The sequence below is a fragment of the Salvelinus alpinus genome, chromosome 35 (genome assembly GCF_045679555.1).
Source record: "Salvelinus alpinus chromosome 35, SLU_Salpinus.1, whole genome shotgun sequence".
In the NCBI taxonomy this organism is placed as follows: domain Eukaryota; kingdom Metazoa; phylum Chordata; class Actinopteri; order Salmoniformes; family Salmonidae; genus Salvelinus; species Salvelinus alpinus.
The window spans coordinates 21,219,279-21,235,774 of record NC_092120.1 but is presented as its reverse complement, the minus strand read 5'-3'; the positions used below and the strand labels follow the sequence as shown (position 1 = coordinate 21,235,774).

Here is a 16,496-nt window from a genome sequence, read left to right as displayed (position 1 = left end):
GAGATTTCAGATGGCACCAGGCAACCACTCCTGAGCCACTTTGATATGCTTTATTTACTGGGTGGTGGGCTCAATGAGACACAGTGTGTGTGTGTGTGTGTGTGTGTGTGTGTGTGTGTGTGTGTGTGTGTGTGTGTGTGTGTGTGTGTGTGTGTGTGTCGGGGGTGGGGGATAGTTAGTTGTTTGAAGCCGTTTCATTCCAGTGTACTTCCGCCTGAAGCCAATTAGAGGCCAGTGTGCCATTTATTTAATCTGACAGTGCAGGAGCAATCATTCTCAATTATCACATCAACTCTTACATAACCGATAAACGAGTCATGGTGATCAGGGGTGGTAAACAGATGGAATTACCCTTACTCCAGTTCCAGTCCAAAATACTCTGTTTATCTTGTACCCTTTCTGTTTTTATGAATCACATTTGCAGATTTAAAAATAAACCGTGCTTAGAAGAAACAAAGCTGAAACTGTGGCGGCGTGTCAATGTTTACCGGCAGGCAAGGCCTCGCCTCTCGGCTCGGAGACGAAAAGCACAAGAGAATGAAAAAAATTGAAAAAACTGAAGATTGAGGGACCCCCAGAATAGCAGTGGGAGCAAACCACTTCCTTCCTGGGGAATCCCTCGCTCAGGCTAGGGCCGAGCACTGAAACATTCACTTATTTTTTCTCCCCCTTTTTGCCAGTGGAATGGTTGTTTCCAACACAAACAGAGAGCCCACCACACACACACACAGACCATCGTACCACTTAGGATCTACAGTAAACCCCACCCCCCTTTACCATGGGCCTATAGGGTAAATTCTGTTTAATTCAATCACTTTTTGACAGCATCCCTTTTGATTAAAACTAAACTTTCCATACGTTTGCCCTTGGAAAAAGTGGTCAGAAAGTGACTTTTTGGACCTGAATGCCAAAACATTCAGAAGATAAAGGTGCTCAAAGTGCAACCATTTTCCATACCATGCGACATCCATGTCTTCATCACTGGAAAAGATCAACGGTTGAGTTTGAGAATTTAAAAGCTTACAAAAAGTGGTCAAACTTTAATTATTTATTGAAAAAAAGGTTTTATAATAAAAATAAATAAAACCTTTAACGTCAATTGTCTAAAAACACAAACTTCAGATTTCCTTGCATATTCGCATATGTTGTAGCTTAGACCCTATTTCACATCTGAGGTTTTTGTGTTGTGCCCGCCATCGGTTGAGACACAACATGCTCTTGAATACAGGGTGAGTGCCATTTAGGGCTGACCCCATTTAGTCGACAGGTCAATTGTTTGGTCTATAGGCTGTTGGTCGACAGAGATATTTTTAGTCATGCGGTCGTAAATTGTTTACCTTTTTTGATGGCACACGAGACACATGTCTGACCTGTGCCTGTCTCAGCGGACTGATCCATTGCAGAGGCCGAGGGGATGGCACTGTCAATCACTCTAAGACAGTGGTTCCCAACCAGGGGTACTAGGACCCCTGGGGGTAATTGGCCTATCCACAGGGGGTACTTGAGAAGAACCATGAGACCATAGGGTTACTGATAAAATGCACATGGGGGGGGGTGTAATTCAGGGTTACTGCGGGCAGAGAAACATGCAATTGTTGGTTCAGTAAGTGAAAAAGGTTGGGAACCATTGCTCGAAGACATCCAGTGCCTTCAGAAAGTATTCATACTCCTTGACTTATTCCACATTTTGTTGTTTTGTTGTGAATTCAACATGGATTAAATCGATTTCTCACCCATCTACACACAATAACACATAATGACAAAGTGAAAACGTGTTTTTAGACATTTTTGCAAACTGACTGAAAATGAAATACAGAAATATCACAGTCAATACTTTGTAGAAGCACCTTTGAGCGGCGATTACAGCTTTAAGTCGTCTTGGGTATGTCTATCAGCTTTGCACATCTGGATTTTTTTTACCATTCTTTCTTGCAGATTCTCTCAAGTTCTGTTAAGTTAGATCGGGAGCGGCAGTGAACAGCAATCTTCAAGTATTTCCACAGATTCTCAAATGGGATTCAAGTCTGGGCTTTGGCTGGGACACTTAAGGACTTTCACATTCTTGTTCTGAAGCCATTCCAGCGTTGCTTTGGCTGTATGCTTAGGGCCATTGTCCTGTTGGAATATAAATCTTTGCCACAGTCTAAGGTCGTTTGCACTCTAAAGCAGGTTCTCATCAAGGATTTGCCTGTATTTGGCTCCCTTAATTGTTCCCTCTACCCTTACCAGTCTCCCAGTCCCTGCCACTGAAAAGAATCCCCATAGCATGATGCTGCCTTATCCTCTCTCATGTGCCTTTTTGCAAAGTCCAGGCATGCAGTCTTGTGCTTTTTCCTCTGGAGTGGCTTACGTCTGGCCACTCTCCTCATAAAGTCCAGATTGGTGAAGTGCTATCGAGACTGTTGTCCTATTGTTAAACAAACCTAAATATATTTTATATTTTTGATTCTTCAAAGTAGCCACCCTTTGCCTTCATGACAGCTTTGCACACTCTCGGCATTCTCTCAACCAGCTTCACCTGGAATTATTTTCCAAAAGTCTTGAAGGAGTTCCCACATATGCTGAGCACTTATTGACTGCTTTTCCTTCACTCTGCGGTCCAACTCATCCCAAACCATCTCAATTGGGTTGAGGTCAGGTGATTGTGGAGGCCAGGTCATCTGACGCAGCACTCCATCACTCTCCTTCTTGGTTAAATAGCCCTTACACAGCCTGGAGGTGTGTTAGGTCATTGTCCTGTTGAAAAACAAATGGTAACAGAATAGGTAACAGATTTTTTATTTTATTATAATAATAATTTTCATTAGTTGATGTTACTGTAGGCTATATGTAAAACAAACAAAAAAACATCAAAAACCCATGATTCAAGCGTTCAATAAATTTTATTTGTGGAAATAGAGCCGAATATATTGATAAAAGTCAACTTGTCCGAGAGATTTACATAGTTATCAAAACGTCACGCCAGGGTAAAGCCTACACTAAAGACAGCCCCTATTTTAAGTGTTAAAAAAAGTTCCTATGGAAAAAATGAATGTTGGAAACCATTTCCCCATTTGACCGCTAGGTTTTATGGGTATTATGACACCTCCATTGTGGGGCTCTATTAGGCCTACTTAAGACAAAATATATTTTAAAAGTCTGCAGTACGGCAGCATTTCATTGTAGTTAAGGATGACGCCAAAAAAGAGGAATGCAAAACCTGCAAACAGCTTACCATAGTTGGACAACGAACAAGACATAACACTTGAAAACAGTAAATTAGCCTACTTTGTTTTTCTAGTTGCAGATTCTAGTTGGCAGATTGTATATGCTTGTCAGTGGCCGCTGCAGTGGAGCTATCCAAGGTGATGAACTGAATCTTCACTGAGCGCTTTCTCCCGCATTGGACAGCGGTCGCTCTCTGCCGTTCTGAAACCATCTTCGGTGCGCTGTTGAATTGGCGCAATCCTGGTTTGCATGTTAAACAACATAACTCTTCATTTTCACTTGGCCTTCTCAAATATAGTTCAAACAAGACTTATCGTGTAGCCCATTACCGGCAACTTCCAGAGCGTAAATGTTAGAATCTGCGAAGGCCAGAAGTACCGAAAGTAACAACAATTCTAGTACCTAACCGTTTTTCATGTTATAGTATCGAAAAAGTACAGAGGTTTCGGTATACCGTAAAACGGCATACCGCTGAAAATTTTCTTCACAACAAACATAGGCTCATTCTGTTCAGAACAAGCCATGTCATCTTGTAACCCTCTACATCAAACATAGTGATCACAAATGTTGACATTGTATATGACATGAGTTTTAAGATTTGGAAACGTGAAGTGCACATTTGGACTGACGGGTGTTTGGCTAGCTTGTATGACAACAATGAGGTATTTATTATAATCTTCAATGTCTCATCTTAATTTATAGCATTTCTCTCCCTCACACAACACATTCTTTTGCAAAAGTTGCCCAATTACTGGGAGGGAAGGGGCAACTTCTTGTCGTGCGCGGTGCTCAAATTCAGAACGGCTGTCAGTCAGAGCTCTAGCATGTTACTGTACAGCCACTACGTTCCAATTTAGGAGCTTATTAGTGCCCGAATCTTCCATTTTAAACCCGTATACGGGTACGAGTGTGAAGGGTTAAAGCATCAGACAAGCACAGTACATATAGTTGATTTTATTATAGGGTGTGTCTATATGGAAAAATACACGTTAACATTTTTTTTTTTTTATAAATAAAACGCATTTTTTTGTAGGGGACAGCCCTAGTGTTATTTCAAGCATAGCAATATAATTCATATAATGGACAAATCCCTTCAGACTACTGCAATTTAGCCAGTACATCATCGAAATGTCAAATGAATTGACATTTTTATTTCTAATTACTGCCACAAATATGACCACGGGTCCACCCACCAGCGAAACTCATGCCTTTTCTATTACAGTATCTACACTTCTATGATTCCAATAGGTTTCTTATGGAGGATTGACAGTATAATTTAAAATAACATATTCCAATTCAACTCAACATTCTCTGATGTGTGGAACTCCAACCATCTTTGTGGTACCATTTGAAAGTTTAAATGTTAATCCCATTTTAGTACATTTATCAGCCAAAACATGACAACCAACCTGTGTTCAAGAGAATGTTGTCTCTCAACTGATGGCGTGACAACACAAAAACCTTAGATAATGTAAAATAGGGTTTTTATTTAACCTTTATTTCACTAGGCAAGTCAGTTCAGAACAAATACTTATTTACAATGACGGCCTACACCGGCAAAACCCGGACGATGCTGGGCCAATTGTGCGTCGCCCTATGGGACTCCCAATCATGGCCGGTTGTGATACAGCCTGGATTTGAACCAGGGTGTCTGTAGTGATGCCTCTAGCATTTTTTTTTTTTTATCATTATAAAATAGTTTGACAACCCTGGTTGTAAGCTTTTAAATTCTATAAATCTCAACTGTTTTTCTTTTCCAGTGATGAAGACATGGATGTCTCAATGGGTCAACTTTGAAAGGGAAATGAAAGGGAAAGGGGATACCTAGTCAGTTGAACAACTGAATGCATTCAACCGAGCACCTTTATCTCTTGAATGTTTTGGCATTCATGTCCAAAGTCACTTTCTGAGCACTTCTGCAATGGGCAAACACAGTTGAAGTCGGAAGTTTACATACACCATAGCCAAATACATTTAAACTCAGTTTTTCACAATTCCTGACATTTAATCCTAGTAAAAATTCCCTGTCTTAGGTCAGTTAGGATCACCACTTTATTTTAAGAATGTGAAATGTCAGAATAATAGTAAGGATAATTATTTATTTCAGCTTTTATTTATTTAATCACATTCCCAGTGGGTCAGAAGTTTACATACTCAATTAGTATTTGGTAGCATTGCCTTTAAATTGTTTAACTTGGGTCAAACTTTTCGGGTAGCCTTCCAAAAGCTTCCCACAATAAGTTGGGTGAATTTTGGCCCATTCCTCCTGACAGAGCTGGTGTAACTGAGTCAGGTTTGTAGGCCTCCTTGCTCGCACACGCTTTTTCAGTTCTGCCCACATGTTTTCTATAGGACTGAAGTCAGGGCTTTGTGATGGCCACTCCAATACCTTGACTTTGTTGTCCTTAAGCCATTTTGCCACAACTTTGGAAGTATGCTTGGAGTCAATGTCCATTTGGAAAGACCAACTTGCAACCAAGCTTTAACTTCCTGACTGATGTCTTGAGATGTTGCTTCAATATATCCACATAATTGTTCTTCCTCATGATGCCATCTATTTTGTGAAGTGCACCAGTCCCTCCTGCAGCAAAGCACCCCCACAACATGATGCTGCCACCCCCGTGCTTCACGGTTGGGATGGTGTTCTTCAGCTTGCAAGTCTCCCCCTTTTTCCTCCAAGCATAACGATGGTCATTATGGCCAAACATCTCTATTTTTGATTCATCAGACCAGAGGACATTTCTCCAAACTGTACGATCTTTGCCCCATGTGCAGTTGCAAACCGTAGCCTGGTTTTTTATGGCGGTTTTGGAGCAGTGGCTTCTTCCTTGCTGAGCGGCCTTTCAGGTTATGTCGATATAGGACTCGTTTTACTGTGGATATAAATACTTTTGCACCTGTTTCCTCCAGCATCCTCACATGGTCCTTCGCTGTTGTTCTGGGATTGATTTGCACTTTTCACACCAAAGTACGTTCATCTCTAGGAGACAGAACACGTCTCCTTCCTGAGCGGTATGACGGCTGCGTGGTCCCATGGTGTTTATACTTGCGTAGCATTGTTTGTACAGATGAACATGGTACCTTCAGGTATTTGGAAATTGCTCCCAAGGATGAACCAGACTTCTGGAGGTCTACAATTCTTTTTCTGAGGTCTTGGCTGATTTATTTTGATTTCCCATGATGTCAAGCAAAGAGTTTGAAGGTAGGCCTTGAAATACATCCACAGATACACCTCCAATTGACTCAAATGATGTCAATTAGCCTATCAGAAGCTTCTAAAGCCATGACATCATTTTCTGGAATTTTTCAAACTGTTTAAAGGCACAGTCAACTTAGTGTATGTAAACTTCTGACCCACTGGAATTGTGATACAGTGAGTTATAAGTGAAAAAGTCTGTAATCAATTGTTGGAAAATGTACTTGTGTCATGCACAAAGTAGATGTCCTAACCGACTTGCCAAAGCTATAGTTTGTTAACAAGAAATTTGTTGAGTGGTTGAAAAACTAGTTTAATGACTCCAACCTAAGTATATGTAAACTTCCGACTTCAACTGTATGTATGGAAGGTTTCGTTCAAATCAAAAGGGATGCTGTCAAAAAGTGATTGAACTCAAATGGATTTACCCTTTAGTCTTTCGGTCATGTTACAGTGAGAGACTCTGAAGCTTACTTTTCCAAAGCCTCCAGCCGCATGCCTGCTAATCGCTTCACTCGTTGGCTACCTGGAAACTGCCTCTTCAGTTCCTGTAGACAAGTCTGCAAGGGAAGTGGGCAGAAGGGAGGTGCAATTAGAGTTGGCTGGCTGCAACATGTTACAAGCGTACACTTTCAACTACTTAAAGCCCCCCATGCAGTCTTTGTAATTGTATTTTTAAATCACCGCAAATTATCACTCTGTGATCACTTTTTTTGTTCAAACAATGTCACAAAAGTTCAACACCAGCAACTGGTCATTGTTCAGAATAATCAGATCAGATTTTGTCATGCTGTGGGGAAAAACTCCATACTGAAAAGGCTGACATTCCAGGAGTTTTTTTCAAAAAGCTCTTACACTAAAAGGGCATTATCATAAATTCACAATTTGAGTGTTTTTTCAACCTCAGTGTGGAAATATCATACAAAAAAAGAAAATCGATTTTTGACCGCACTGCCCCTTTAAACACAAACAAATATACTGTATCCATGTAAAACATTAATGGTTTTGAAATGTCATATGCAGTGGGGGGTTTTTTGTGGTTTTTTTTATGATGCAATCCAGTCCGCCCAGACAATTGAGATAGTTGGTTTCCATTCATGGGATCCGTGATAAAAGATCAACAACACAGTCCTGAAGAAATTATGTGAAAATCAGCAGTTGACGTGGTTGAAGATCATGTTGGCTTGTGGCTACCCACAATTCACCACTTGCTACTATAAAAAGGAGAGGCAGGATGCTCTTTACGGTGAGTTTTTCCCCCTCCCGTTCCTATGAGGGAACTGGAGTTTGTTTTTTCACACACTCATGGCAGAGGTGAGGAATGGTTATCGCCACGTCCAACGATATCCTGGATGAGATGGAAAATCTGTTCCGCAGCCCGGATCATTTGACCTATCCAGCTACAGTCGTGGTCTTTCTCACTGGGAGCAGGTGATTGGACAACTTTACGTAATCTCGTTTTGTCTTCTCCAATATTCTTTGCAATGCATAGGGAATCCTTGCAAAACATCCTCATATACTATTTCACCATCACCCATAAAACACTTTATTTTTATTTTTATGTAACACTCAATTTTAAGCAGGTATGAGCAAAACTGACAGGACATTAACTAGGCTTCAATAGTACATTTAGCCTGTTCAAATCAGTCCAGAACAGTGGGAAAATGCCATAGGTTCCTGTTCTTTGCAGTGAAAATGCACGTTTTGATTTAAATCAAACTAAGCAAGAACAATGTTATATTTCCCCAACGCAAATTTGATTGAATTCCAATCCAAACGCACAGGGTAATGACATTGGTTCCTGCTCTTTGCAGTGAAAATGCACCTTTTGATTCAAATCAAAATAAGCAGGAACAATGTTATAATCCACAATGCAGATTTGATTGAATTCCAATCCAAAACGTATTGGAACATCAAAACATGATACATTGACTGTTAATACAGTATTAGTTCTGACTGTAACACTAGGTGCTTTCTTCTTGTTCTACTGGATCATAGGAAGGACAGGAGATGGCCCTAAGTGATGCCTCAACAGGAATAGGCCTCATCTACTCTCCTAGCATGCTTCTTTTCAACTGTGGGCATTCACTTCAAACTTTTCACCTGCATTTGCATATGAGAATACCTTGAACAGGAAAATGATGATTTTCTGCTATCTAGGCATGGTTTCCTATCAACCCAGAAACTCATAACCCGCTCAGTCACCATTCGGTCCTAAAACAATGTCTGTTTGCTATCTAGGCATGGTTTGTCATCCACCCAGAAACCCATAACTCACTAAATTACGATTCAGTCCTAAAATGAGTAAAACAGAATAATCTCATTCTATCACGTGCTGGATTTGCAAAATCAGATCTTAAAAATAAACTGGATAAAAAACAAATTAGAAATAACTGTGGTTTTAAATTCCCAATGTTATATTAGAAAAGTGTGGTGGTCTTAACTTTTTGCTCTCGTCATATTAAATGTAATACATTTTCATAAAGCCCTTTAATCCTTAGAGTATAATTTCTCTCCTCAAGCCTCACACTTGTATTATTAAGAATAATCAATATGTGCGGCATAGAAATAAAAACCATGTATTTGATGTACAAGGGACATTAAAAAATATATATAAAATGATCATGCTTTTGTATCAATCGCTCTCCTGTATGCTTTATGTTGTTCAATCAAAAAATACGTAGGAGGAAAAATCAGTGCCTTCAGAAACTATTCACACCCCTTGATTTACCCCCCCCCCCCATCTTGTTGTGATACAGACTGAATTTAAAATGGTTTAAATTTAGATTTTTGTCACTGGCCTACACACAATACTCCATAATGTCAAAATGGAATCGTGTTTTGGGAAATTTTTACAAATTAATAATAAAAATGAAATGCAAAATTGTCTTGAGTCAAGTAATTCAATCCCTTTGTTATGGCAAGCCTAAATAAATTCAGGAGTCATGTTATGGGTATGCTTGTCCTAGGCAAGGACTAGGGAATTTTGGGGGGGGATACAAATAAAGGGAATAGAGCTAAGCACAGGCCTTATCCTAGAGGAAACCCTGGTTTATTCTGCTTTCCAAAAGACACAGGGACACAAATTCACCTTTCGGCAGAACAATAACCTAAAAGACAAGGCCAAATATACACTGGAGTTGCTTACCAAGATGACACTGAATGTTCCTGAGTAGCCTAGCCTAGCAATGATCAACAACCAACTTGACAGAGATTCGTTTTTTTTGTGTTTTTATAATAATGTGCAAATATTGTGCAATCCAGCTGTGCAAAGCTTTTAGAGACTTACCCAGAAAGACGGGCGGCAGGTAGCCTAGTTGTTAGAGTGTTGGGCCAGTAACCAAAAGGTTGCTAGATCGAATCCCCGAGCTGACGAGGTAAAAATCTGTTGTTCTGCTTCTGAACAAGGCAGTTAACCCACTGTTCCTAGCTCGTCATTGTAAATAAGAATGTGTTCTTAACTGACTTGCCTAGTTAAATAAAGGTTACATAAAAAAGACTCACAGCTTTAATCACTGTCAAAGGTGATTCTAACATGTATTGACTTAGGTGGATATAATCAAGATATATTCTTTTACAAATTGTGTACTTTTTCTTCCACTGACTTTACAGATTACTTTGTGTATGTAGATCATTGACAAAACATGACAATTCAATACATTTTAATCCCACCTTGTAACAACAAAATGTGTAAAAAGTCAAAGGGTGTGAATACTTTCTGAAGGCACTTTAAGTAACACAATCTGTAACATATTAACTCTGGGATGGCAGATGAATTAACAAGGAAAGGGGGAGTTAAACTCCATAAAGGTTTACAGCTAACACTAACACTGTGTTCATCTATAGTGAGTTTTCTACACTCCCTTATTCCAACACTGCTCAGCAAATGGTTTTTCCAAAGTACAGACAGATGGGGTAATATTTTTGGCCAAATAAAAATATTTTCACATTTGGCAGCGGGGGTGACAAAGTAGCAATGACTGTGAGAGATGGATTTTGGAGGTCGTTGGGCGTGTGTGGCAGCTGTCGGTAGTTCACTTACCCAAGCCAAATCATCCCGACTGCAGTCCAGCGCAGCTATCATCACCTGCTCATAAATAATCCATACTGGGCACAGGAGAGAAAGAGAAAAGGCACTGTTTTAATATTCCAGTAGTGTCAAGTGAACATCAAAACATGATCAATTGACATATAGACTGGTATTACAGTATTAGTTCTGACTGTAACACAAGGTGCTTTCTTCTTGTTCTACTGGATCATAGGAAGGACAGGAGATGGCCCTAAGTGATGCCTCAACAGGAATAGGCCTCATCTGCTCTCCTAGCATGCTTCTTTTCAACTGTGGGCATTCACTTCAAACTTTTCACCTGCATTTGCATATGAGAATACCTTGAACAGGGAAAATAATGTCTGCCTGCTATCTTGGCATGGTTTCCTATCAACCCAGAAACTCGTAACGCCATTCCGTCCTAAAATAATGTCTGCTCCATTAGCCCTTGAATCCTGGGGAATTGCTTTCAAGTATAATTGCTCTCCTCAATCCTCACACTTTTATTATTAATGATCATCAATATATGCTGCATTGAAATAAAACCATGTATTTAAAGGACTGGATGGACAGCTCAATACAACAACAAAAAAACGCTCTATTAGACCTACTTAACTTAGAGGATCAATCATGATGAATGACCATTGACCAAGTTAAGGCTACATAGACCAAATTCTGCTGGTATTCCAAGATGTTGTTCTTCATGGAAAATGTTCTAAACTTCATAAGATATTGGGCAACTCCGTACAAAAGACAACGCTTTTCCAACAGCACAAAGAAAGAAAGCTTACACAGCTGTTATCCAGGGCAGCAGAATATTATGTCATTTCCCCTCATTTCGCTGTGATACTCTAACCAGTTACGGTGTGACGCCTTATTCACAAGGCTTATCAACATAGCCAGATACATTTCATCCAGGGGCTTAGAAATAAAGATTCAATGTTTATTCAATCATTCAACTGTAACAGTAAAAGACAGTGATTAATAATAGTCTTGGCCAATGGATCGAATTAATGGAATTAATGCTAAATGTCAGACAAGTCTGTTTTGACTAGCACGCCAGACGTCCTCTGCCAAACACTGTCTAACTGTTAATTGAGAAAGAACAATAAAACCCAACTCAACAAGAAAACTGATATGCCAAAACAAACAAACGCCTGGAGTTTCTCTCTCCTTTTTATGATTCTAACTCGTGTTTTGATAATTGCCATGTTGTTTCACAGCCAATTTAAGAACTGGTTTCAATAAAACCGGGGCGTGTTAAGTGTTTACCCTGCTCTTTAAAGACTATGAATCATAATGACTACGAGGAAAAGAGACTTCCACAGAGTCGTTCAGCAAGACTACCAAGTGAGAAAGGAGCAGACTATTATATAGCCTAAAGGCAAAACTGAGTGTACCGCTACCAACCATCACATATGGGTTCTTTTTTAATCAAGAAAAGGCTTACCAAGCTTCTGCATCATTCAATTCAAAAGTTGAGTCACATTGGTAAGCCTACTAAAAATACTGAATAGGCCTGGGCTTCTGAGAACGTGTGATACATTAAAGCTGGAATTCGCACAAGATGAAACACCACTGTTATTGTTTTTGTTTTGTTGATGAAACGGAGGAGAGGAACGTCCAGCATCGTTGCAAAAAAAAATATATACATCGCAGTACATATTCTGCTGAGGGGTATACTACAAAGTAGGATCAAGAAGTTAGCCAGCTAACGAGATTAAATATTCTGATTTCAAAAAATGTAAAGTTAAAATGGGCATGGTCTAATTGATTCAACGGACATAAAACACATCTAAGTTTAGCTTTTTTAATGAACGAGAAATGAGGTATTTCTGGTTGCCTATCAAAGATAGCTGGCTAACTTATTGATCCTGCTTTGTAGTATACCCCTCTGTTCCAACATTGTCTGAAGTGACTATTTGTTGTTAAAACCCAAACGAACGTGGCAGTTTCACCAAACCGATTCCAGCTTTAAAGATACTAGCCTATACGGTTTGCCTTTTGAGGTGGGAATTTATTATTTTGGATTAAAAAGAACGTCTTCAGGCTACACTAGTGCCTTCACAAATTAATCATAACCCTTGAATTATTCCACATTTTGTTGTGTTACTGCCGAAATTCAAAATGGATTAAATAGATTTTTTTTCTCACCCATCTACACACAATAACCCATAACGATAAAGTGAAAATATGTTTTTTGAAATTCTTGCAAATTTATTGAAAATAAATACAGAACTCTCTCATTTACATACGTATTCACACCCCTGAGTCAATACTTTGTAGAAGCACCTTTGGCAAAGATTACAGCTGTGAGTATGTCTGGGTAAGTCTCTAAGAGCTTTCCACACCTGGATTTCTCAAAATTTGCTAATTATTATTTTCAAAATTCTTCAAGCTCTGTCAAATTGGTTGTTGATCATTGCTCAACAACCATTTTCAGATCTTGCCATAGATTTCCAAGTAGGTTTAAGTCAAAACTGTAACTCGGCCACTCAGGAACATTCACTGTCTCTTGGTAAGCAACTCCAGTGTAGATTTGGCAAGTGTTTTAGGTTATTATCCTGCTGAAAGGTGAATTCATCTCCCAGTGGAAAGCAGACTGTGCCAGGTTTTGATCTAGGATTTTGCCTGTGCTTAGCTCCATTCTGTTTATTTTTCTCCTGAAAAACTCCCCAGGCCTTAACGATTACAAGCATTCCCATAACGTGATGCAGCCACCACTATGCTTGAAAATATGGAGTGTTACTCAGTAATGTGTTGTATTGCATTTGCCCCCAACATAACACTTTGTATTCAGGATAAAGTTAATTATCCTGAATTAAAAAACAACAACATTGCTGCACACAGTTCACAAAAGAACACTTGAATGTTCCACAGCGCTACTGGCAAAATATTCTGTGGACAGATGAAACTAAAGTAGAATTGTTTGGAAGGAACACAACACTATGTATGGAGAAAAAAAGGCACAGCACACCAACATCAAAACCTCATCCCAACTGTAAAGTATGGTGGAGGGAGCATCATAGTTTGGGGCTGATTTGCTGCCTCAGGGCCTGGACAGCTAGTTATCATCGACAAAAAAAAAAAATCCGAAGTTTATCAAGACATTTTGCATGAGAATGAAAGGCTATCTGTCCGCCAATTAACACTCAACAGAAGTTGGGTGATGCAACAGTACAACACCACAAAACACAGAAGTAAAACAACAGAATAGCTTCAAAATAATAAAAATATGCCTTCTGGAGTGGCCCAGTCAGAGTCCTGACCTCAACCCGTTTGAGATATTGTGGCATGACCTCAAGAGAGCGGTTCACACCAGACATCCCAAGAATATTGCTGAACTGAAACAGTTTTGTAAAGAGGAATGGTCCAAAATTCCTCCAGACCGTTGTGCAAGTCTGATCTGTAACTACAGAAAATGTTTAGTTGAGGTTACTGCTGACAAAGGAGGGTCAACCTGTTATTATATCTAAGGGTTCACATACTTTTTCCACCCTGCACTGTGAATGTTTACACAGTGTGTTCAATAAAGACATGAAAACGTATAATTGTTTGTGTGTTATTAGTTTTAGCAGACTCTGTCTATTGTTGTGACTTAAATGAAGATACGATCAAATTTGTCATGACCAATTTATTCAGAAATGTTCCTTGCAACTGTATGTGACTTTAAAAAAAATATATTTTTTATTTTATTTCACCTTAATTTAACCAGGTAGGCCAGGTGAGAACAAGTTCTCATTTACAACTGCATCCTGGCCAAGATAAAGCAAAGCAGTGCGACACAAACAACAACACAGAGTTACACATCGAATAAACAAACGTACAGTCAATAACACAATAGAAAAAAATCTATATACAGTGTGTGCAAATGAGGTAAGATTAGGGAGGTAAGGCAATAAATAGGCCGTAGTGGCGAAGCAATTACAATTTAGCAATTAAACACTGGAGTGAAAGATGTGTAGAAGATGAATGTGCAAGTAGAGATACTGGGGTGCAAAGGAGAAAAAATAATAATATGGGGATGAGGTAGTTGGATGGGCTATTTACAGATGGGCTATGTACAAGTGCAATGATCTGTGAGCTGCTCTGACAGCTGATGTTTAAAGTTAGTGAGGGAGATGAGTCTCCAGCTTTAGTGATTTTTGCAATTCGTTCCAGTCATTGGCAACAGAGAACTGGAAGGAAAGGCGGCCAAAGGAGGAATAGGCTTTGGTGGTAACCAGTGAAATATACCTGCTGGAGCGCGTGGTACGGGTGGGTGCTGCTATGGTGACCAGTGAGCTGAGATATGGCAGGGCTTTACCTAGCAGAGACTTGTAGATGACCTGGAGCCAGTGGGTTTGGCGACGAGTATGAAGCGAGGGCCAGCCAACGAGAGCGTACAGGTCACAGTGGTGGTAGTATATGGGGCTTTGGTGACAAAACGGATGGCACTGTGATAGACTGCATCCAATTTGCTGAGTAGAGTGTTGGAGGCTATTTATAAATGATATCGCCGAAGTCAAGGATCGGGAGGATAGTCAGTTTTACGAGGGTATGTTTGGCAGCATGAGTGAAGGATGCTTTGTTGCGAAATAGGAAGTCGATTCTAGATTTAATTTTGGATTGGAGATGCTTAATGTGAGCCTGGAAGGAGAGTTTACAGTCTAACCAGACACCTAGGTATTTGTAGTTGTCCACATGTTCTAAGTCAGAACCGTCCAGGTGTGCAGGTCGGGCAGCGATCGGTTGAAGAGCATGCATTTAGTTTTACTTGCATTTAAGAGCGAAGCTCGCCTGGAGGTTAGTTAAGAGTGTCCAAAGAAGGGCCAGAAGTATACAGAATGGTGTTGTTTGCGTAGAGGTGGATCAGAGAATCTCCAGCAGCAAGAGCGACATCATTGATGTATACAGAGAAAAGAGTCGGACCGAGAGTTGAACCCTGTGGCACCCCCATAGAGACTGCCAGAGGTCAAGGCAACAGGCCCTCCGATTTGACACACTGAACTCTGTCAGAGAAGTAGTTGGTGAACCAGGCGAGGCAGTCATTTGAGAAACCAAGGCTGTTCAGTCTGCCGATAAGAATGTGGTGACTGACAGAGTCGAAAGCCTTGGCCGATAAGAATGTGGTGACTGACAGAGTCGAAAGCCTTGGCCAGGTCGATGAATACGGCTGCAGTATTTTCTTTTATCGATGGCGGTTATGATAGAATTTAGGACCTTGAGCGTTGCTGAGGTGCACCCATTACCAGCTCGGAAACCAGATTGCAGAGCGGAGAAGGTACGGTGTGATTCGAAATGGTCGGTGATCTGTTTGTTAACCTGTCAGGGAATGGGGAACCCCTCGCCAACAGCCAGTGAAATTGCAGGGCGCGAAATTCAAACAGCAGCAATCTCATAATTCAAATTCCTCAAACATACAATTATTAGACACCATTTTAAAGATAAACTTCTCGTTAATTCAACCACATTGTCCGATTTCAAAAAGGCTGTTCGGCGAAAGCACAACATATCATTATGTTAGGTCAGCACCTAGTCACAGAAAGCATACAGCCATTTTCCAACCAAATAGAGTCACAAAAAGCAGAAAGAGGTAAAATGAATCACTAACCTTTGATATTCTTCATCAGATGACACTCCCGGGACAACATGTTACACAATACATGTATGTTTTGTTCAATCAAGTTCATATTTATATCCAAAAACCTCAGTTTACATTTGGCTTTGCCTCCAAAACATCCCGTGAATTTGCATAGAGGCACATCAATTTACAGAAATACTCATAATAAACATTAATAAAATATACAAGTATTATGCACAGAATTATAGATATACTTCTCCTTAATACAACCGCTTTGTCAGATTTCAAAAAAGCTTTACGGAAAAAGCAAACCATGCAATAATCTGAGTACGGCGCTCAGAGGCCAAAACAAGCCAAACAGATACCCGCCATGTTGTGGAGTCAACAGAAGTCAGAAATAGCATTATAAATATTCACTTACCTTTGATGATCTTCATCAGAATGCACTCCAAGGAATCCCAGTTCCACAATAAATGTTTGTT

At 39.9% G+C, this 16,496-nt stretch overlaps 1 protein-coding gene across 2 annotated transcripts in view; it reads right to left on the bottom strand.

Moving 5' to 3' along the window:
• LOC139564686 (ER membrane protein complex subunit 2) overlaps nucleotides 1-16,496 on the bottom strand; it is a 58,340-nt gene that overhangs the window by 30,319 nt on the left and 11,525 nt on the right. For both annotated transcript variants that reach the window (XM_071384443.1, XM_071384444.1), the window contains exons 3-4: nucleotides 10,446-10,510; nucleotides 6,878-6,963 (exon numbers count right to left, since the gene is read on the bottom strand). In XM_071384443.1, coding sequence (XP_071240544.1) covers nucleotides 6,878-6,963; nucleotides 10,446-10,510 — 151 coding nt within the window. The remainder of the gene's footprint in view (nucleotides 1-6,877; nucleotides 6,964-10,445; nucleotides 10,511-16,496) is intronic.